At 37.0% G+C, this 24,309-nt stretch overlaps 1 protein-coding gene across 1 annotated transcript in view; it reads left to right on the top strand.

The window, feature by feature from the left end:
- TOPAZ1 (testis and ovary specific TOPAZ 1) overlaps positions 1–22,842 on the top strand; it is a 51,063-nt gene extending 28,221 nt beyond the window's left edge. Inside the window, exons 12-20 of the mRNA XM_045857364.1 lie at positions 728–843; positions 3,881–3,947; positions 5,081–5,255; positions 5,928–6,028; positions 8,247–8,412; positions 17,060–17,224; positions 18,433–18,636; positions 21,173–21,356; positions 22,623–22,842. Of these exons, the coding sequence (XP_045713320.1) occupies positions 728–843; positions 3,881–3,947; positions 5,081–5,255; positions 5,928–6,028; positions 8,247–8,412; positions 17,060–17,224; positions 18,433–18,636; positions 21,173–21,356; positions 22,623–22,842 (1,398 nt within the window). The remainder of the gene's footprint in view (positions 1–727; positions 844–3,880; positions 3,948–5,080; positions 5,256–5,927; positions 6,029–8,246; positions 8,413–17,059; positions 17,225–18,432; positions 18,637–21,172; positions 21,357–22,622) is intronic.
- Positions 22,843–24,309: the final 1,467 nt, after the last annotated feature.

Raw genomic sequence — 24,309 nt, 5'->3', positions numbered from 1 at the left:
AAAATCTTGACCAAAACAAGAAAGTAAATAGAAAATGGTGGCTAGGAATTAAATTTTATATTTGGCATAAACAAAAAAATTAATGTCTCTCTAAATAATATTAAAATTTTTACTTTTGTTGAATACTTCCTGTTATTTGGTACTGCCCAGCCATCCATTTCAGAATAAGCCTAATAGCAGGAAAAACCCTCATTTTCTTTAGGAAGCAGCATTGAAACTACTGTAGCAGCTGAAGAAGTATTTCAGTGAACACCTCTAGTTCCACATGACAAAACTGGACAGAATTACTTGCCTGGAAATTTTTTCAATAAGATATTACTGGTGACCCCTAGTAGTTGTAGCAGACGTCAGTTGTACACTTCTCAGGAAGTTCCCACTCAGGGACAAGGTGTGCATCAGTGCTGTACTAAAAGACAGAATGAGTAGCAAACAGCAGGTAAAGTGACGAAATTGTTGAGGTAACTTGGAGAACAGGAAGAATATTCAAGTGGCATGCTCAAATGATTTTCATTTTTACTTTAAATTCTTGAAGTAGGGTGTCTTCTTGTAGTTCTCAAATATTTAAAGAAAATACGGCTGAATTTTTTAAGGAGTTTTAATTCTACTTGCCTGTTTCACTTCCATCAGTGTCTTAGTTGTTTCACACATACTGGTTTTCAACTCTTTCATATTTTTATAAGAATGACTACTGTAAGGCTAAAGAAAAAATGTTTTTTCTCTTCCACAGCTTGTTAAAGCTGGGATGGTGCTTGACCCAGAACACTTCAACTATATTGTTAAGCTTTTGTACCAAGTGCAGGCTTCCAAACAAGAAATAACTGCAGTTCTAAAAATGAAACCCAGGTAAGAAAAATTATTAGAATTAAGGCTAAAAATACGTATGTTTGGGGGGGACTTATAAAGGATGAGGGCAAACCATTTATCTCGGTTCCCATGTCCAGACCTCTGGTTGCCCGCTGTAAGCCCTTCTCCCGTCTCACGCTGTGTCTTAGTGTCATCGTTGTTGGTCACGCTGCCTCTAGCCCACCCTCCTGGCCAGCCTCACCGTATCTTTCTCAGTATCCGATTGCATCTCAGTGCCCATCAAGTGTAAAAGGAATCTCTCGTATCCTCTGGTTTACAACTTAATTCCACTTAACACATTCTCTTATATGTATATAAATTACTTTAATTCTTTTTTCTTTCTCACCCTCTTGTCATGCTAGCTAAAAATTATTTTAATTCCTCTCCTTCCATTTTCTCTCTCACTGCTTACTTTTCCTATTCAACTTATGGGCCTCCAAAGGCCTTCAAAAAAACTATGATAATTGTAAGAGTAGTACCATAATATAGCTGTATTGAGTAAAAGGAAAGCCATCGTTTTACAACAAAATTTATTAAACTGTACATACATAGAGAAAAGTCTCCAAATTATGTTATTCGTCCCCTGAGCCATAGACTGATAACTTAGCATTTTGGGCAGAAACAGCTATGGCAGAGAGTCAGATGGCTGGCAGATGTCAGTCCCCTACCAGGTTCAGTGGCGGCTGGCACAGGGGAAGTGTATGCATCCCAGTTCAAGCGAAGCAGCAGTACCCTTGTGCCCAGGACAGTTACACAGCTCTGCCCTTCATGCAATAACTGGGAAAAGGTTGTCTTGGTACAGGAGGACTCCAGGACAAACCAGCCTTTGTTTTTAAATTTTCAGTGGCACAATCACACAAATATTTTTACAGTTTATTTTACAGCCCCTAATTTTGAAAATTGTATCCTCACATGCTCTGCCCCTTCCTATGCTCCTGATTCAAAACAATTGTTTAGTATTTTTTCAGAGGCAGTAACATTGGTGACCTATTTGATGAAGGTAAGAGTAGGCAAGTAACGGTAGTTAGTTAAAGGGTATGGATTGTGGTTGGGGATGTGGACCCAGCCTCAAGGCAAAAGAAAAAAAAATAGTATATTATTTTATATTTGAATTTCCCTGGCACACTTTGAAATAAATACCCTCTTCTGGGCTAGGGAAATTAGATTTAATAAACACTCATACTTTGATTTTTATTATAGTTTTTAATTAAATAGTTTATAGTTCTTTTGAAAAGCTTTCACTCTCAGTAGATAAGGCTGCTACAAAAAATTCTAACATTTATATTGAGGACATCACTGAGAATATAGGTGTGTCTATAATCTACAAAATTTGTTAACATACATTTAATGGCTTAAAAATTTATTCTGAAATAATTTGGATTTACAGAAATGTTGGAAAAATTAGTATAGAGACTTCCCATGTACCCTTCATCTAGCTTCCTTTCATGTGAACATCCACCATAGTAATAGTGCACTTACTAAAACCAGGAAGTTAACTTTGGTACAAATCTATCAACTACAGATCTCAGTGCATCATAGTAGGGGCACATGGTATCACTGTCTCCTATTGCTGGTTAAGTTTACCTTGAGCGCTTAGTTAAAAATGTCAGCTGCCAGTCTCTACACTGTACAGTTCCTGCTTGTCCCTTTGTAGTTAATAAGCATTTCAAGGGAGAGACTTTAGCATTACCCAGTGTCCTGCCTCGCCTCACCCCTTCATGCATTAATTTTAGTATTCATCAGTGGATCCTTCCTGCAGGTTGCTACTCTGGTATTTGCCCAGTCGTGATTCTGTGTCTTCCCCATTTCTTGTATATTTATTAGTTGGAATTCTTCACTAAAGAAGAGCTGCCCCTTCTCCTACATTTATTTACTTATTCAGTTAAATGATCTGCCTTGTCTAAATTGTATTGTCTCATACCTCTGATACAATGTTGATAAAGCCATCTTAACCATTTTTAAGTGTACAGTTCAGCAGTATTAAATACGTTCACATTGGGTTTGGAGGGAGTGAGGGGGAGGGGTGGGGAGAAAATACAGATACCTGTAATTGAACAACAATAAAATAATTTGAATTAAAAAAATTAACATCTCAAATAAATAGATAAATACAATCACATTGTTTTTACAACTGTCACCATTATCCATCCCCATAACTCTTGCATCTTACAAAGCTGATCTGTTTGTTAATATTTTATCAATATTTTTGCATCACCATTATGAGTAATATTGTTCTACAGTTTGTCCTGTCTCTTATCTAGTTTAGGTATCAATGTTGTACTCGCTTTACAAAAGGAATTAAGAAGTGGTTCTTCCTGTTTAATGATCTGTAATAAAATTTGTAGAACGTTGGGACTAATTACCAACGCTGACCCCATAGTTGGCTGTCATACCCTCTTCTTTCCCTTTTTTCTTCTTTTCCTCCTTTCAGTTGCCAAATGGTACTTATCTTTTTCACTTTGGTCTTTTATTCTCTCCCACAAGCTTTGCATTTCAGGTTGCCTTCTTTAAATCATATAAACTTTTTAGTTCCTTCTGTGTGGCCTGCATTCTGCCTACGCAGAAGCTTTTATGCTTTTTAGCATTTTCAAACTTAGTGTGGACTTAGTTTTGTAGTGGTTTTGTTATTAGATCCTTCTGGTGGTTTCCCTTTTTAGTTCTTCCCCACAGACTTTTTTTTTTATTGCTTTGTTTTTGTTTTGATCTGACTTTGCTTGTTGGAGCAGTGAGGATGGAGTGGGAACTAGAGATCAAGTGCTGTGATTTAATTTTTTTTCTCTTTTTATTCACAATTATTTGAAGCTACAGTTTTGTGTGGAATTTACTTTTTTTTCTCCTTGTTGCCTATGGCCTGGGGAGGAAATAATGTGAGGTAGGTACTTAAGAAGTTGATTTTTTTAGCTCTAAAGAGTTTTTATAGTATATTAATGCATTCTTTTCCCTCCAGTCTCTTAGGTATAAACTGTAAAATAAATGAATTAGGAGCAATAATGACTTTTGAGGTGCTCAATTAATTAACACTTTCCTATTGTTAAAGGTTACAAATGAGGCAATTTAAAAAGAACTGGACCTGTGATTTAGACTCAGCCTTGAATGAAGTAGAGGTATGGCACTTATTTTTTAAATAAATTGCTGGCATCTTTGCTTAGAAACTTTGATTAGTAAGTCCATTTTAGGAAAAGTTTTAGAAATGTGGCTGTTACGTGGGAAAAAAATAATCAAGGAAAAGAAGTTTACTTTGTTTAAGATTTTATTTATTTATTTATTTTAGACAGAGGGGAGAGGAGGGAGAAAGAGGGAGAGAGAAACATCAATGTGTGGTTGCCTCTCACACACCCTCTACTGGGGACCTGGCCCACAACCCAGGCATATGCTCTGACTGGGAATCAAATCAGCAACCCTTTGGTTCACAGACCAGCACCCAGTCCACTGAGCCACACCAGCCAGGGCTAGTTTGTTTTTTTTTAATACTTTGAGATACAAACATAATTTCTAGAATTGTTGATTATCCTAAAAATAATTCTGGAAATAATTTGTTAGTTTCAAAATTAACTTATGTTAAAATTTAATAATCTAAAGCTTAGCCTTTACTTCCTGTCGTGGGGCAGACTCACTCAACTCAGTGCACAAGAAAGTTGACTTAGTTGTCGTGATGCACGAATGGCCGTGGTACGTGAAATGATAGGGAAAGCCAAGGTCAGCGTGCACTCGCCTAGCATTTAGAGTGTAAGAAATACAGGACTTTCAGGATGATTTTACACTTTAACTTAAGATCATTTTTATACTCATATAGTACTTGTTGGTCTAATCTTAATTAGTATTTACATTCTTTAAACAATTTTTGGTTGGTTGGCGTGAAAAACTATTGCTTAGTTTATAATAGAAAATAATAGTTTACTGAAATTTACTTTGTAACCCCTTTTATAGAAGAAATTCCATAAAGTCTATCTCCACTGTCTAGTTCAGGTTCAGGGGTGGCATCATAAGCACATTAGGAACTAGGTAAAATAAATGTACATTGCCATCTAAAACTCATTGCTCTGCACTAGTCAGAAAAGCAAACTGTACAATAGCATGTTACTGATGTAACACTTGTTAGTAAGTTCATGAACTTGGCAGAGATTATGTCTTATTAATTCCTGTGCATCTAATGACTGCGTATGCCTGCTCCATAATATGTTTGCATAAATGACAGCTTGCTTTCTTTTTTCTGTTTTGTTTTTAATAATTCTGATAGCATTGTAAAGAAAAAAGTGACTGGACCAAATTGGGAAATTTATACCTTAAGGTAAAAACGGGCTGTGAAAAATTTGCAGATTTCCAGAGATTTTGTACTTGTATTGCTGAAACACTAACAAAAGACTATAAAGAAGAAAGACCAGTTGTTCCATTTTGTGAGTTTGCTGAAACAGGTAAAGTGACACTGTTTTGGTCTGAGTCTTGTGTGTTAGGGTGATGTAATGTTCATTTAACAGGAATGTGAAGCTCTTAATATTTTCCACGTTGAGGATAAGTTAATATTACAGGTTACAGATACATCTTCTGTTTTTAAAATATTCCCATTTATTTAGTAAGTTAGACTAATGATATGAGGTCAAATATTGATATTTTAATATCAAACGTTTCATGTTCTTATTTTTCTCTTTATTCAGATTGGTAAAACTATTGCTAGCAAATTATACCGAAGCACTTGAATTTTTCAGTCATTAAAGTTGTCATAATCTTCACTATTTCAAGTCACTAAACTTGGTGTATTTTTGAGACTTTTTTTTTTTTAAACATGAGCTCTTCACTGCTATATTCTTTATCTGGGATCGGCTAACTTTTTCTATAAAGAACCATATATTTTAGGCTTTGTACACATCACATATATTTTGTGTCACAAAGTTTTGTTTTCTTTTCAAACAACTCTTTAAATTTTTTTTTAAATCATAGTTCACAGTTTATATCTAAAAACAGGCCTGTGGGCTATAGTTTGCCGACACCTGGTGTCTGTGGCATATCAATAATTCCATATTAACTTGCCTTTTCATCATTTTATGTGACTGCTTCACTTTCTTCCATATGCCTGCTTTGTGTTCCAGTTAGCAAAGATCCACAGAACAGTGAAGTAGATAAAACTTTGCTGGGAAGAATCGGAATCAGTGCTATGTACTTCTATCACAAGCTGCTGCAGTGGTCCAAGGTACGTCATTAAGTTTTTGTTTGGGCTTGGTATAGAAAGTGTTTGCTTTACATTTTTGAACAGAATATGTTAAGTTAGGAATTTGCTAATAATCATCACAAGTGACAAAATGAGTCCCAGATTAGTAAGTGAATTGTTAGGTGGTGTATTAGGCCTATGTGGAGAGGAGGTGGCATCTGACTGACTACTAGGAAGAGTTTCAGTGGAGGGAACACTTAGAAAGCTGTGCTAAATGTCATATTTATGTGAAGCAACTTTCAATTCAGAATTTATTTCACCAGTGCCTGACTATCCATCCGTAGACTTGTAATTTTGCAAGAGTTCAAGACACCTTTTTAAAAATGAAACCAGGATACTCACAATTAATAGAACCCCTTTAAAAAATCACTACTTCCTAGAGTGCTCTGGAACACTACATACCATGTATCTTGATGCTACCTTTGAAGTTTAGCTCACCATAGAAGTGGTCTAGTGGTTCCAGACCGTGTTATACTATCATTCTTTAGATTTCCCTAAGGGGTGGCAGGTGGGGCTATAGATTTAGTAAAGTAGGGGACAGGAAAATCCAAAATAGGGAGGAAGTGCTAGAATAATATAGAATGCGGAACAGTTAAGAGTGCAGCCACTATTGAATCAACTATTAATATGTATCTTTTGTTATTTTCTTCTTATAAAGCAGTTATTTCAAAATTGAATGAATTCAGTTGCATTTAAGTACATGGTCACTCATACACATAAAAAAGTCATGAACTTTTTAAAATTAAAAACAAGACAAAATCATTGTACAAAAGGTCCTTGGTCTCTAAGGCTTCCAAGCAGTTTAGCACTTTTTGGGCGGTAGGCCTGGAATGGGCAGAAGGCACCTTGGCCCTGGCCCTACGGTCTAGCTTGAGGTTGGTCATAGTGTCAATACCTTGGATATTTAATGTTTGAGAAATTAAGGACTACCTAACAGGAAGACCTTTTTAAAAACCCAGATTGAATTTGTTCAAATTTTAGAGTATATTTTAATTTTATTAGGTTATTATTATTTCTTAAGAGGCTGGTGAATTTGTGTTTGTATTTTAACTAAAAATTTTCTCCATCATCCTGGCTGGTGTGGCTCAGTTGGTTGGAGCATTGCCCATGACCTAAAGGTTGTGGGTTCAATTCCCAGCCAAAGCACATACCTAGATTGCAGTTTTGATCCTCGATCTCACTCCCTGTCTGGGCACATACAATCCCCAATCCAGTGCATACAGGAGGCACCCAGTCAGCGCTTCTCTCTTGAATCAGATGTTTCTCTCTCTCCTTTCCTCACTCTCTAAACGCAATGAAAAAAAAAAATGTCCCCGAATGAAGATTTAAAAAATTCACTATCTTATTTAGAATGAATATTTTATCTTGGTATTTTTAATGAAACCTATTCCTTTTTTTAACATAAAATCATTGCAATTAAACTAAAGGAACTCTTGAAAACCCACTACTTACATGCATCTAACTCCAAATACTATAAAATGTGATATAAAACAAAGGTCTGCAAACTAAGGACCAAGTCTGGTCCACAGCCTGTTTTTGTACATCTCAAGAGCTAAGAGTGTTTTTTTATATATTTTTAAAGAGTTAGAAATTAAAAACAACAACCAAAAAAGAATGTACAACTAACCAAATGTGACCTGCAAAGCCTAACATGTTTACTGTCTGTTTATAGAGAAAGTGCGCTGACCCTGATGTAAAATAATAATGTATGTCCAATTTCTGATGTCCAGACTAGAGACAGTCTATACGTAGAGCCCATGAGATAATCTGCTGAATCAAAGAAACAGTTTTCAGCTAACAGTCTTACCCTTTTCTTCACTATCATTCTTTACCTCAGTTATCTTCATTTTCACTTTCTCTCCCTCCTGGATCTCAGGATAATCATCAGAAAAAGTGTAAGAACTTATAACCAATACTTTCCCACACCAAGGCATGAAATCCTTTTGCCGAATGAAATCTTTAGGGGAAGCACGGTGTATAAAACACATGGAAGGAGAAGCTGCTGCAAGGGGCCGGTGGAGTGGGCGGGTAACCGGAGGCAAAGCCTTGCTTGCTCCCCTTGGAGCAGTTTGAGAACTCTCCGTCTAGAATGATGATTCAGTTGGGTAGTTGGTTTCCCTGTAATTATCAGTGTGACTTTGTATCTCTGTATTACTCAACATGAGTGATTCTCAATTACTGCTCTTTATTTTTACTCTAGGGAAGGAAGGTCTTAGATACACTATATGAATTAAAAATACATTTTACAAGTTTAAAAGGACTTACAGGGCCTGAGAAGTTGGCACCAAGATGTCAAATTGTGAATGTTGCAGTAGAAATTTTTCTAAAAAGTGGAAGCCTAGATGGTGCCATTTGGGTATTAAGAGGTAAGTTCTAATATATGCAAGCATAAAATAATTTGTGTTATAAATTCTTGTCTGTGTAGTGAATTACCTTAAGTCAGTGATTTTTAGCCTTTTCATCTCATGGCACACATAAACTAATTACCAAAATTCCGTGGCACACCAAAAAATATATTATATTTTTGCTGATCTGGCAAAAATAGGTATAATTTTGATTCAGCCACACCAGACAGCTATTGTTGCATTGGCTGTTGTCTTTTTTTTAGTTGACAATCTAAGGGAAAAGAGGTCAGTGACCCTAACTAAATAGTCAAGTATTGCATGTTTTAAAAATTCTTGCAGCACACCTGTTGAAAATTGCTGCCTTAAGTTGACATTGAATTGTGGATATAATTTGGTCTAAACCCTAATGGTCATGTGGGTAGGAAAGCTAGTTGTATAAAATGAAAGGAGAAAGTTAACCTAACTTTAAAAAAGAAATTGTATGAAACTGCCCTGGCTGGTGTGGCTCAGTCTGCAAACCAAAGGGTCACTAATTTCATTCCCAGTCAGGACACATGCCTGGGTTGCGGGCCAGGTCCCCAGCAAGGGGAGCGTGAGATGCAACCACACGTGGATGTTTCTCTCTCTCACATTCCCCCACCCTTCCCCTCTCTAAAAATGAATAAATAAAATCTTTGAAAAAAAAAGAACTTGTATGAAACTTTGTTGAAAAGCTAGTTCTTACTGTGACATAGGCACCATACTAAATTCTTTACCTGGATTATCTCAATTTATCTTCATAGAAGTCCTGTGAGTTTTGAATTATTACTATCCCCATTTTATGGGTTTAAAAAAATGTTGTCAGGGACAATAAGCAACTTGCCCCAGATGCGTAACAAGTAAGGAGTGGGCGCCAGATTCAAACCCAGACAGTCCAGGTTTGGAGCCCAGGCTTCAGCTGCGACCCGAGACAGGAATTCTGATTGCAGTCTGCTAAGTTCTATATTTGTATGTATAGGCAAACGTGACTTCCAAAAAAGACAAGTAAAGCTTACTTTCCCTAGTAAGTCAGTGTGTTTAAGTAAAAGTTAAATTAAGCCAGCAGAAGCAACAAAGGTTGGTTTGGTACGAGGCAAATGAAGCTTTAGAGAGCACAGTGGTAGCACAGCACGGTACCTACAGTAACTCTGGCTACTTGGACCATCAGGCAGATTTTATCTGATAAAATGGGATATGAATGAAAAAACCTCGAGAATCTCAAGAGTTTAAATGGGAAGATGGAATATATGCACAACTAACACAAATAGATAACCTTTACACAAACACTCAGACACATGTATCGGCACACGGACATACTCATATTGGCATTTGTTCAGTGCGAGAGTGTGGAACACAGACGTTGTGGGTGGACTTCGTGATCAAAAGCTTGTTGGAAAGGGTTTTCTTCAACTTAACCTAACCAGGGAGGTTTGCTAAGTGGGGAAGAGTAACCAAGAAATGAAACAGAAATTAGTAAAATGCAAGCCAGAGTTCACAAGCTCTATTACAGAGGAGTGTCGTGGCAAGAAATGGAAAGATTAAATAAAATAGTTGCTAAAACAGGGCTTAGGTCACTAACAGGAAACTTCTGCCTGAAAGCGTCAGGCACAGCTGGTCTTTCTCAAATTAGAGTGAGGGGAAGTTCGTGGGAGGGGTATGGAATGGTCGGGGGACATTGAAAACCTTTACAATTTTGATGTTTTAATGTTGAGATTATCTTTAAAATTTCTATAAGTTATAAACACAGGATTCTCTTTTGCAATGAGTGTTCTGATTGAAAGTCATTTTCATAAGTAAAATTTTATTTCTTCAAAAGAAGGGCCCACAGAAGTACTAAGTTCTCCCCAGAATTTTTTTGTTCTTGAAAGGGTTCTGCAGTGATGAGGCCATTCTCAACAAAGGAAAGACATGTGGTTGAGCCTCACTTGTAGTGAGAGTAATATTCTCAAGAGAAGTATACATTCAGACCCTGCCTGGTGTGGCTCAGTGGATTGACTGCTGGCCTGCAAACCAAAGGGTCACCAGTTCAATTCCCAGTCAGGGCACATGCCTAGGTTGCGGGCCAGGTTCCCTGGTGCAGAGCACGCAAGAGGTAGCTACACATTGATATTTCTCTCCCTCTCTCTCTCCCTCCCTTCTTCTCTGTCTAAAAAATAAATAAAATCTTTTTTTAAAGTATGCATTAGAATAACTAAACACCTGGCAGAATAGGAAAGATCAGAGTTTGGTGATTTGCTTTTCGTGAGAGTATAGAGAAACGGGCCTTCACATACATTGTCTTTAGGGGCTTTTTGGCAAAATATCTGTCAAAATTGAAAATGCATATTTCCCTTAATCTAACTCCACGTCTTGGAATTTCTCCTGCGAACACATTTATACAAGGGTATGTATGGTTTGTTATCTGGAATCTTTTTTTTTATATAATCACCAGTGATAGCAAAGGATTCAGGATAACTCAAGTGTCCATGAAGGGAATACCAGTTAACTAAACTGTGTGATAGCTGTGTGCTGGAGTAGAATGAGGAAGGTCTATAGGTATTCATTTGGAATTACTTCCAGGTTCCATTGTCAAGTGAGAAAAGGAATGGGCAGAACAGTGTATGTGGTATGCTACTAGTGTAAAAATAAAGCAAGATGGATGCAGACATGCGTGCTTACATACGCTCAGAATGTTTGCAGGAGGAAACAAGTGACAGTGGTTGCTTCTGGGACAGAAATTTAGTGCTTGGGGACAGGGATGAGAGGCAGATTAACCTTTTAATAGGTTTTCCCTATGTTTTTTTCTTTTAAAAAATGTGCATTTATTACCTACTCCCCTTTTTAAAGAAGGGGTGACATACAATGCTCATGTTGGAAAAATGCAGGGTGCGTCACCTGAGTCTGTTTCGGTGGGTGCCAGACAGACTTCATGATGAAGGGAAATCGACTGTTTTGGCCTGTCACTCTGACATGCAAAGCTCTCTCAGCACCAGTAGCCTGTATCCTGGAAAGCGAACAACAGAGCCCCACCCTGCCTTCTTCCCTTTGCCAACATCAAAAAGCCTTAAACTCGTAATTTGTAATCATAGTTTAGAGGCTGAAAAATAACTCACTAGAATATAAATTTTGTGAAAAGTTATGCCGCCATTTATTGAGAAACCGCCTTTGAATTTTAAAATATCTTTTATTGTGTTAATCTAAGTAGTATATGTTCATTATAGAGGAAGTAGAAAGGCAGATAAGCAAAACTGATGAAAAATGCCTCATTCAGTCACCCAGAAATGACTGTTACCCACTTGTTACTATTATGCAGGCTCTTTTTGTACCTTGCTTTTTTTTTCAGGGAACAGTCTTTCTCTGGACGTCCTTCTGTGAAAAGGAATATTCCCCTGCATCATCACTTAATGGGCTGCATGGTTTTCCATCTTATGAATAAATAAATAAAACATAAATCTATAAATATAAATACATAACTATATCCATGAGTCCATTTTTCTTAAACCAGCTTATTTTCAAATGTCTGTGATAAACATCCTTTTATACAAATCTTTATTATGTCCTTAGAATAAATTCTGATGGAATTGCTGGGTTAACGGATAAGGGCAGTTTAAAGTTTTTTAGTAAAGGTTGGAAAATACGCCCTTATTCAGATTTGCAGCAAGTTATTTCGAGTTTATTAGAAAGCCTCTCTATGAGAAAAATGTTAGTGAAATATTACATAGGTATATATTCCACACAGACATCGTCCTTTTAGGGATCAGAGGTGCATGTGAGCAGTCCAAGTGTTAGTGCCTAATATTCCAGTTGTCAGCTGTTAGACAGACTGGTGCACTCCAGTGTATGCAGACCCTACTCTGGCTGTTCGATATAATCCATTCCAGGTCCTATCTCTGTGAATAGAGACAAAATACACCTTTAGAAAGATTGCACTGATTATCGTCCCCTTACCAATACGGGAAGATGCATGTTATGAAATACTGTTGCTAACTTCGAATATTATTTTTTATCTCTTTGCAAGTTTGTAGGGCAAAAGTGATATTCACTGCTTTACTTTGCATTTAATTGCTTACTAGCAGTTAACTGTTGCTAATTGATTTAACTATTAGAAAATAGTTAAAAGACTTAACTAACAGAAAAATTTAACTATATATATTACCTATATATTTATATATTTTTTTCATTTGTCCTTATTCTTTTATGAATTATCAGTTTATCTTCTTGGTCTGTTTCCACATTGTTGTATTTCTCTTCATTATTGATTTAATAATGTGAGCGTTTGCTACACACCAAGCATTGTGCTAAGGGTGTTACTTGTGTCACCTCATTGACGCAACACCAAACTCCTGAGAGGGGTGATGGTGTCCCACAGAGAGGACACTAAGGTTCAGAGAAGAGCACACAGCACATAAGTGTGGTGTAAGAATTCCGGTCTAGGCCTTCCCGTTTACAAAGTCCATATTCTTAAGCCCTATACTAGCATTATTGTTTACCTAGTCTTTCCTTTAAATGAACTTTATAAAATTGCAGTAGGGCAAAAGCACAAATCACATGAACAGACCCAGACTAAGCTGGTCAACTACCAAGCAAAATGGTAATTCTGATTTTGTTTTCAAACTTGACCACCAGAATACCCTGGGAGGCTGGTGGAAACACAAACTCCTTGGACCAGGATTTTCAGATTCATTAAGCTGAGATGGCTCCTGAGAATCTGCATTTCTCACAAGTTCTCAGACATGGCCGATGATGCCGCCAGTCTGGGGACTGCACCGTGAAGGCCACTGATCTACAGCACTCTCTCATGGTGACCTCACACCTCACCTGTGTCCCAAAAGCGTACTTCCTCCAGTCACTCCCCCAGTTTGTTGACCACTGCTATAAACATTACCATTTTTATTTTGGATTTCTTTTATTATGGATTATCCCTGGATCTGCTTCACTTAACTATCATTGTACCTTCCTAGGGAGGAAATTGCTGTTTGGGAGAGGGGTTTTTTATTTTTATTTTTTGTAGTTTTGTTGAGAGATAATTGACATACAACACTGAATAAGTTTAATGACTCGATTTACACGTATTGTGAAATGATGGCCACAGTAAGTTTAGTTAACATCTGTCATTTCATAAAAATACAAAAAAGTAAAAGAAAAAAAAACATTTTTCCCTTGTGATGAGAACTCTCAGGATCTCCCCCCTTCACAACGTTCAGAGGGACCACGCAGCAGGGTTAACGCCAGCTACCATGTTGTACGTCACATCCCCAGACTGATTTATCTTACAACTGGGAATCTGCGCCTTTGACCACGTTTATCAAGTTCCTCCGCCCCCGGTAACCACAAATCTGACCTCTTTTTGTGTTTGAGTTTTTGGTTTGGTTTTGTTGTTTAGATTTCACATGTAAGTGAGATCATACAATATTTGTCTTTCTCTCTCTGACTTACTTTACTTTGCATAATGCTCTCAAGGTCCAACCATGTTGTCTCAGGCTGGAGTTTTTGAAAGCGTGTGTGTGTGTGTGTGTGTGTGTGTGTGTGTGTTGTTTGTTTTTTTCTAAGTGTTAACTTTTCTGTACTAGGAAATTTAATAGAAGGATTAGCTCAAACACCTGCACTGTGGCGACTGTCACTACAGTACTAATAGAAGCATAGAAACACTTTTAGTATTTTCTAAAACCGTTGTCTTCATTTTCAGTCAGTGCAAGTGGCTTTCCCAGCACAAGGTTGTGATAGGCCAGTCCATCGTCAGCCTGTTTGCGCACTTCAGTCTCACTCATACCCACTTTACCTAGGTGTGGCCGCTGTTTAGGTCATTGCTACCTCTTTCCCAAATAATTTTCACCAAATGTGAGCACTGGTCATTTTCAGTGATGGAATATTAGATTTTTGTTCATTTCTTCTTTGTACTTTTCTCTTTTGCTTGGATTTTTTAGTGATAGTTTATATTTAAAAGTATAAAAGTTGGTTGATTATTTTAAATCAACTAACTTGGCCTCATTCTAAGTAATAATGTACATGAAATCAGAGGTTTGATGTGATTTTTATATTTAATGTGATCCTTTTATTTGTATAGTTTTTATAACACACAGATAAATTATTTAAATTATAATGTAATATCTAAAATTACTTCAGGTACCATCAATGATGTACATATCACACTTAGGAAAAATTTTTATTGTATTTTTGTTTGTTTTCTTCTTTTGCCCAACTGACATTATTTTCTGTTTAATATAAACTGCTTTTTAAACCTTTAATAATTTGTGTTTTGTATCATGCTTTAGGCAGTCTTTAGCTATCAAAAATATATGTTCACCATTATGGTCTTCACGTTTTTTTGTTGTTACTTTAAAATTTTGATATGAGGTAGAAACCTAATATTATCTGTTTCCCCCAAATACCCCAACTTATCCTTTACTTATTTGAAACACCACTTTTATCATATATTAGAATCTTATATCTGCTTGGGGCTGTCTCTATACTTGTCTTTTCTCCCAGAGATCTTTTTCTGATAGCACTATGCTCTTTTTAGTTAACATAGCTTTAGAATAAGTGATAATATTGATCTATTTAGGCAGGGCTACCCTCATTCCTTTTCCATACTATTTTCTGCTGTCCTCAACTGTTTATTCTTTGGAGTGTGTTTTTGAAATATTGTGTCAGATTTTAATACAGTTCTGTAGGGGAGAAAGGATATGTTCAGCCATCCCGCCTGTCAAGTATTCTCCATTGTAAGAGAGGGGTGCGTGGTTGTGACACTGACTAGCCTGGAAATTCATTCAGTGCAGACGGTGGTCGTAGTCTCCTTCTCAGTGCCTGCTTTCCGAGTCTGCACAGGTAACGACCGGGTGTGCGTGTGTTGCACAGTCAGTGGATAAAGAGTGTCTGTTACAGGAAATTTGCTTGCTTTTGACTCCTGAGATTTTTAGACAAATGGAAAATAGTTCCCAACTATGGAACAGAGAAAAATATGAGGATTGATGCAATAAGAACTTTTATCGCCATAAAATTAGTATTAAGTACACAGTGAACTGGTTTTTTTATAAGAATTTATTCTTATGAGTCCTTATAAAATTTTCATTAAAGTATTTATGTTGATAAAGCTGTGAACGTGTTGAATTGAGCTTATTAATTTCCAAATGACTTCCCAACTATTAGATTCAGTTAACTTTGGTACATAAAATAATCAACTTACTCAGATTTTTAATATAGCTACATAATTTGGCAAAATTTCAAAATAATTCTCCTAAAATATATCAGTCTTTCAAAAATACATTATTTTACCTTAATAGTAAACTGAGTACTAAATAAAGAACAATGCAATTTTTATAAAAAAAGACTATATAGTCTATTTTTGTGTGTGTTATTTATGCACCAGGTATGACTAACAAAAAACAAAGAACTTCAGCATTATAGGTAATATTTTCTTTTCTAAAGCTGTTTGATGTGTACAGAGTTCATTTTATTATTATGCTTTTTTATAACTTACATGTTGTTCTTTCCTACATATCAAATATATTTTTAAAGATATATATATATATATATATATTTATGTTTTGACAGAGGGAGTAGGAGGGAGAAAGAGAGGGAGAGAAACATCAGTGTGTGGTTGCCTCTCACATGCCCCCTACTGGGGACCTGGCCCACAACCCAGGCACGTGCCCTGACTGCGAATCGAACCAGTGACCCTTTGGTTCACAGGCCAGTGCTCAGTCCATTGAGCCACACCAGCCAGGGCTCAGATATTTTTATAATAAAAATTGTTTTTAAAATTGAGAGGAAAAACTGTTCCTCAAGAAGACCAAAACAAATGATACATTCTTTATTTAAAATTATTGAAGTTCACACAAATACTATTTTACATTACAAGTATTTGTTATAATCTGAACGTTTTTGTCATATAAAAATAAACATTAACTTCTTCTTTTTTAAAGTTCTTAGTTTATTAACTTTCTCAGGAAAACGTCTGCACAGCCTACAGATGAAGTCACTGAGGAATCTTTACTCCTCCTGTGGTCCGTCTCCAGCTGACTTCTCGCAGCACCAACTCTGGCCTTGGCAGTCCCCCGCCTTGCTCCATCCTGACCCCTTGTTCCTCTCTCTGTGTTCTTAAGGTCTTTTTCTCATACAGCCTCGCCTGACAAGTCTGTGTTTGGGTTCATTTTCCTTTGCATAATCTAAGGAATCATAAATCAAGCCAAAGCCAGTTTTCTTGCCACCACCAAAATGAGTTCTGAACCCAAACACAAGCGTGACAGCTGGTGTGGTCTTATACATTTTGGTTGGCTTTTCCCAAATTTCTGTCTTGGATACTGTTGCCTTCTCAGCGTGAAGGACATCAATGACCATTTTTTTCTGCTGAAGTTGTCTGTTGGCCATGAACTTCCTGATCCAGGTAGTTGCTGTGTTGTTCGTGATGGTGGCCGATCTCAAGCAGCCAGGGCTAAACACTAACTTCTGAATCAATAACTGTTAAGTGTGCTAAGAAAAATAAATAATTAAAAATAAGTTATCACAATAATCACTGTGTAAGTTTCTAATAAATTTGAGCCATCGTTACTTTTTGTGAATAAATATACTTATGTTTTGTCACTTTCCAAAAGATATTGAAAAACATGAGTTGTGATTATACTAAGTGTAATTTTCATAGTATAAAGTATTAGTACTTTTTTCTTTTTGAAAGAGTCAGAATGGATAATCAATACACCACTGTGGCCATGTGAAAGACTGGACGTACTCAATCGCCATAATCTGCTCTGTACAATTGCACACGAAATCTTAGCCAAGAGCCTTTACAGACAGACTTTTGAAGTTTTGCAAAATCTACCAGGTTTTCAAAATTCCCAAGGTATGATTTTTAAAAGTTTAGCTTAATTATCTCTTCCCCATCTAGTATTTAACTATGAATAAGATACAGTGCTCCACCTGTTTGGGTTGAATTTTATATTCCAGTATATATTTTTTATGATGTTTTCTGCAAATTGAATATGCTTTCCTGATTTTTTTTAAAAAGCAGAGATGCGTGTCTCTGGGTTGTTAGCGGTTCCTAACAGAAGCCTTCTCTATCACTCCCCTTGCCCTACCTCAGTCAAGTCATCAGCCAACAGTATGTTACGTACCCCCAGCAAGCTTTATATCTTAAGAGAATTCATTGCATTGGAATAATGAAGAATACTTTTTATTATTTAAATACACAACTGGGTTTCCATTACCTTATAACATAGGTGAACATGAAGTAGGTAGAGGACTTTAAGCAGATGACAAGTTCAAGGAAAGGTCACTAATGTGGGCAGTGGCACGTAGTGCTCTTGAGTGCCGAGGCTCAGGAGTCCCCGTTCAGGGAGACAAGCAAGGGTTTGGGCGGTGGGTTCAGAGGGCTGGGTTAACACCTGAGGGCCTCCCCTCATTGCTGTGTCAGTCAAAGTTGGTGCTTTAGGAAATTTCCTCTGGTGGTGATGTTTAGGAAGAGACTAAAGGTAAGGAGATTAATTCCTGGTAAGACCTGGACCACTAAAAAATCCTAAAAATGATGAAAAGACCTAAAGCCTGGATTATGGATTGAACTGACTGAATATAGGGCACAAAACACTTGGGAGTCTCCATGTGACTTCATTTCCTTCTAAGTGAAGAAGAGAAAGGAATAGAAATACCCGATGAAGGGTTTTTTTCATTTGTGAGTTACTATTTACGAGGTGATGGTTTCTTATTAGTCATGGGAAATACACCTCTGAGGTATGACCAACAGGCAGGACGGGACGGAGCCACCGTGCAGAAGCTGCAGTGCAGTCACGGGGGAGGAGGTCACAGACAGAGGTGTTAACACAGCTTCTGAAACCACTGGCAGGCTTCCTTTCCTGCTCTCCGTTACATGCTGCTGTTGCACGCTCTCGTTAGTTAACTAGAGAACACGTGAGATGACTGGTTGCATGTTAGTGGCGGTGACTCCGAAAATGCCAGGGGGAACAAGGGGAGCAGAGGGAGGAGGAAAATAGTAAGAGAAGTTTGAGGGGCCCAGGTAGAGCCACTTCATTGTACCCATTATGTTTTTCTTTTCAGAAACTGTGGAGGTCTCACAGTATAGCCTCCTTTTTAACAAACTCCTAGATGCCTGTATAGAAAGCAACAGTCTTGGTATTTCATCCTCTGTAGCAGAATTCATGATTTCAAAGAACATCCCCATTGATTTTTCCTTTCTTAGAAGATTAATTACTTCTTTAGGAAGGAGTTGTTTATGGCTCAAAGCCAGAGTCCACTACAAAAGTAAGTTAAACATTTAAAATTTTTAAATTTGATATATTGCTTTTGACTTTAATTTTCTAACCCTGAATCTTTGTATAATATCTACGACTAGACATTCAAATATGTATAAAGAGCAGTTGATACACGTGCAAAGATAGTGGTCTAAACAGATTTGTGCTCCGTTTTGAAACTTGCTATTTCTCTTGTTTCCAATTACTGTATCTTTATTTCTTGGCACATTATCAGTATGTCCACTGAAGGGTATGCAAAGGGAATAAATGACAGGATTTGAACCAGTTAAGCATATCTTTAAAATATATAGGAGTCGAACAGTTGGGGCCTGAAGTTTAAGAAATAGTTACATACTTTATTTACCCCTGCTATAGCCCTGATTTTTAAAACCTACAATATTTTGTGGCAGACCATATAGGAAGTCCAGAGGCTGCCATTACAGTGAACATGATTCATAAGTTTTTCACATGGCTCCTAGTAATAGACTTTGTTAATCTATTCATAGCTGTTTCTCTCTAACCAATAAGCCTGGAAAACAAATGCTTCCTTTAGTCCCAGCCACCTCGCAGGTATTTCAGTTAGAAAGTAATTCCAGGTAGCATCTAGATCTAGAAAACAATTCTCTTCTGCCTTCCTGCAGTGATTTGTCTTATATTTGCATTTCTATCACTTTCATGTATGTAACAAACATTTGAATGCCTAACATTTGTCACCACTGTGAGAAATATGTCACACATCCCAGCCACCCTTACCTTCACAAAAAACCTCTCTGAACTTGGAAATAATTCTCACACTACTAGCTGTGATCAGTTCAGCAGGTGGTAACTTTTTCCCCCAATGAAATTGGAAAGAAAAGATGTAGTATTAGTGTGTATTACAAGTAGGAAGGTTAAGTATTATTTGATAAAATTTTCATTTCAGCCACATACATACATGTATGTATATATACTGGGTCATTAATATGTAAAATGTATTTCTTATAGTAGGTTACAATAAAAAGTTTTGGGCTCTGACTGGTGTGGCTGGTTGGGCAGCATCCCACAGAGTGAAAGTTCAGTCCCTGCTCGGGGCGTGTGAGAGAGGCAACTGATCCGTGTTCCTCTCTCACATCAGTGTTTCTCTGCCTCTCTCTCTCCCTCCCTTCCTCTCTCTCTAATAAATAAATATTTTAACCAATAAAGTTTTGAAAGCTAATGACTGGATAGTTTGTTAGTCCTGGAAGTGACCTAGGGAGGCAGACTACCTAGTGGTCAGGAATCCAAAATCTGTAGTCAGAAGGCCGGAATGCTTACCCAAAGCCCCTCATCTATAATATGGGAGTGTCTGTACAATACCTAACCTCAAAGGTCGTAAACTGTGAGGTTAAAACTAGATAAAACCTACATCTTTAGCACAGGCACCTGGCATGTGGTACGCCCTCAAAGATTAGCCATCATCCACATTGGAAAGATTTCTTAAACTTAACAAAACATTTTAAATAAATTGTCCACACAGATTTAAATTGGTTTTGGTAAGAGATAGTGATATAATTAATATTGTCTGTATACAATTTGGATGTCCCAGGACTTCAGGGGATTCCCCTGTATGTCTGTGTCACTGTAATGAGCACCTAAACAGTTTAAAGTTAAATCTCTTCTTTTGATTTATGTAAAATGTATGGAACCTGAATTGGTGAGGATAACTACAACACAGAGTACCAGCAAGATAAAAATGTATTTTATTCATTTTTATGTCTAGTGTTTAGTTCAACGTCAATAAATATTTATTGCATAGACTACAGTTGGTCCTTGAACAACATGGGGGTTAGAGGTGCCAACCCCACACACACTTAAATAAAAAAACCTGTGGATAACTTTTGGATCCCCAAAAACTTCCCTATAAAAGCACTATAAATAAGGGTACTCAAAAGTACTACAATAGGAGCCCTGGTTAGATAGCTCAGTTGGTGAGAGTGTCGTCCCAATAAGCCAAGGTTGTGGGTTCAGTCCTGTCAGGGCACGTACAAGAATCAACCAGTGAATGCATAAATGGAACAACAAAATCAGTGCTTCTTTCTTTGTAAAACCAATAAGTAAAAAAGACTATAATAATATGATAGAAAATAAAATCTACTTGTAATCTTTATTTTCTTTCTACATTTTAGGTTCATGATTCAAGATAGGCAATAATTATAAATATATGTAGTTTCTATTAGGCTATGTCCCATTAAAACAAAACCCAAGTAGCTATTCTGGTTTTTCAGTAACTCTGAAATTATGTTCTATTGACTATAGCTTCAAATAAGTGGTTGCCATGATGAGACTCAAGAGTCATTTTTCATAGTTGTTTAAATCTATTTCTCAATTCATATTTAATGTTCCATAAACATTTTACAAAGAGTAATTTTAAATGTACCAGGATAAGCTACTGTATAATTTAATAAATCTGCTTCTGATGTGAAGAATTATTCTGCACTCTAAGTAATTATCACCTACGCATAATTTGGAAGTCTAGGCTTTCACCTGTTAGGGTTTTAGTAAAGTTTGATCTATTCTTTGATTTTCAGGTGCTCTTTCATTGGGTTGCTATCCACCATTAGAAGGAAATTTATATCGAAAACTTCTACGGATCCCTTCTTATTTATCTGAGATTGAAATGCTTTTAACTGTGGAAATCTTCCTGGTGTCTAACGCTAGCAGTATTCAGAGTCCTGGCACTCCCACACAGGTGCTGCAGATAGTTCTGAAAAGGTTGGTTGACGGCGTCTAATTGTATCCTGAAAGCAGGCCATGCTTCCCTACACCTGCCCTAGGATGTAAATGTTTTATATAGTATTTATGTATGTTTATATATGTATATATGTACTTACATATGCTTATATTTACATAATACTGTAGTGTGCATTTGCAAACTTTTGTTAACAGTTAAATTGAGAACTAATGTGACCTGAGACTGAAAACCAAATTACTAGCATTCAATAAAATTTTTAATTTCTTGTTACAATAACCTCTGTAAGAGAGAATTGTATTCATCCTAACAGTTTTAAAAACTGCACGTAGTTGGCACATGCCCAGTCTACCAGGTTCTAGGCATCAATTTCTAAGCCAGAAGCTACTAGAAGGCACCTGACCAGTCTCTCCTCGCTGTGACCACCAGTTCCTGTTCTAAGTGGAAGTCCTCACCCCCACCAACCGGTGGACCACACTGTGTTGTTAATGCAGGTGGGCCCACGCTTGGGCCTTGCTGCTGGACCCTGTGCATGCCAAGAGCAGAATGCACTGAACACGAAAGGAGTGATGCTTAATATAACAGCCCCCCTCTACTTCAAAGCCTCCCACTCCCTGTCCCATAGGAAAAACAGCCATTAGGTGTGAATTTTATAAAATGTAGAGACTGTTCAAAGTCATTAGACAATAAAGTCTAGCACTTTGTGAAGTACCTTAAGTCCGGACTGAAGAAAAATAATAAAAAACGTAGTAAAGGACTATAGCTACAATTTCTGTTACCAAATGTTACCTACACAGTAAGTATATATTTACAATTCAGAATAGCCAATATCAAGGTAAAACATGTAACTCCAAACTTGATTGAATTTAGTATCCTTTTACGCATATCATAAAATGATGTGATCATTAACTTTGAAAATACAAAGATTGAGGCTATTATCAGTGTTCTAGGTCACTGTTTTTCAAACTGCGGGTTATAGCCCATTTGTGTGGTGAAATTAACTTAGGGGACTTGCAGCCACATTTTTAAAAATGAGACAATGGAAAATAAAGTATATTGTCATAGGGTACGTCTTGTTTTCTGAAACTTTCAGTTTTTATGTATGAGGGTATATACTGGGTCCCAGTACCAAATAGTTTACTGTGCCATGGTCAAAAAAGTTTGAAAACCACTGATAGAAGAATATAGTAAAAAGTCTGTCGTAACTAGTACTAACAAATGTAAGTATCTCTTGAAGAAATTACATCCCTTTTTAGAGTGTCTGACTTTGTGAGGTCTTTACTTTGTAGATGCGAAGAAAACAAATCTCGGACCAAGGACGATTATCAAGCTGCAGTGGAAAGATTAATGACGGCTGCTCGTCTGTCAGATCCAAAGCTTTTCATTAAGCACATGACCGTCAATGTTAACAGGGAGCAGGTGTACAGTTTGGAATATTGCTCTGCCCTGAAATGGCTGAAAGAGAACATGAAGTGGGCTGGAAAGGTTTGGCTTTTCAAGAACCATTAGTTAATGGACTTTAAGTTCAGGTAATCATTGTTGAAAATAAAAGGCAATAAAAATAAAGATGGTTTTGAGTATAGTTAGCTTTGCCCTTTATTTACAGTAAATTACTAATTTTCAAACACTAAAAAATTTGATTGATGGATGCAATATATAATGGTTTTACCCCCACTGAAGTGATTTTTCAAATCACTCTTTGACGTCTTTTTAAGTAAATCTAAATATGGTAAATCCCTGTTTATTCTGAAATTCAAACACTGAAAAAAATCACAAACTGAATGTTGTGCAGCATTTAATAAGAGGGAGCCATAAAAGAGGAAATATGCAGGCAGGTAACCGGAAGAATATTCAGGAAAACCTTGAGGGGTATGAAGTTAGGTTGAGTTCATACTCAATCCAGTTTCTTTTTCTTCAGTCCAGTTTCTAAAGCTAATTGTAAATCTGTAATATACAATAATCAAGTAATACTGAAAAATGACTCAAACACTAAAATACCAGAGTACTTCACAAGTTATATCAAATTTTTTTTATTGATTGATTTTAAAGAGAGGAAGGGAAAGGGGTTGGGATGGGGGAGGGAGAAACTTCGACTTGTTCCACTTATTGATACATCCATTGGTTGATTCTTTTTTTTAAAGATTTTATTTATTTTTAGAGAGGGGAAGGGAGAAAGAGAGGGAGAGGAACATCAATGTGTGGTTGCCTCTCATGTGACCCCTAGGGACCTGGCCTGCAACCAGTCATGTGCCCTAGACTGGGAATCCAGCCAACAACCCTTTGGTTCACAGGCTGGCACTCAGTCCACTGAGCCACACCAGCCACGGCTGTTGGCTGATTCTTGTATGTTCCCTGACCAGGGATGGAACCCACACCCACAACCTTGGCGTTATCTAGGCAATGCTCTAGCAACTCAGCTACCGGACCAGAGCCCATACCAAAAAATTTTGTTACCCTGTGAATAGTTTTCCTTTAGTGTATCTTAGAATACTGTATGTATTTTGAAAATACATTAGGTATGACTAAAGAAAACAGTATTTTAAACAAATAGACCAGAACTTAAATTTCTAAACAAGGATTGTATCTTCCAAAGCACCTTAGAAAGTTAAAACGCCTTTTCGGAAGTCACCTTCAGAATCTGTACCACAATCACTCTCTAAAATGGTCACCCTCAATCCTTAATTTGATACTTTAGACTTGACACTTTAAACCATAATTTAAAGTCTTTTGGGGGAAAAGTCTGAAAAGGTGAGTAATAAAAGAGTAAGTCATGACTACAGCTGAAAAATACTTCTTAAAGGAGTTCCCAAAATAGGGTAATGGCAGCATCCTTGGAATAAGTCTGTAACCTCACACGAGTAAAAAAGTTAAACCCTAGCACTTAGAAATAATGGCTTGCCATGAGAAAACGCAGCATGAATCAATAGTATCATGAATGAGGTATGGGAAGCGAGATGGGAGACGTCAACGAAGATA

The sequence above is a fragment of the Phyllostomus hastatus genome, unplaced genomic scaffold (assembly GCF_019186645.2).
Source record: "Phyllostomus hastatus isolate PE091 unplaced genomic scaffold, TTU_PhHast_1.1 phas_scaffold_129, whole genome shotgun sequence".
NCBI lineage: Eukaryota > Metazoa > Chordata > Mammalia > Chiroptera > Phyllostomidae > Phyllostomus > Phyllostomus hastatus.
This window is presented reverse-complemented; position numbering and strand designations above follow the sequence as displayed.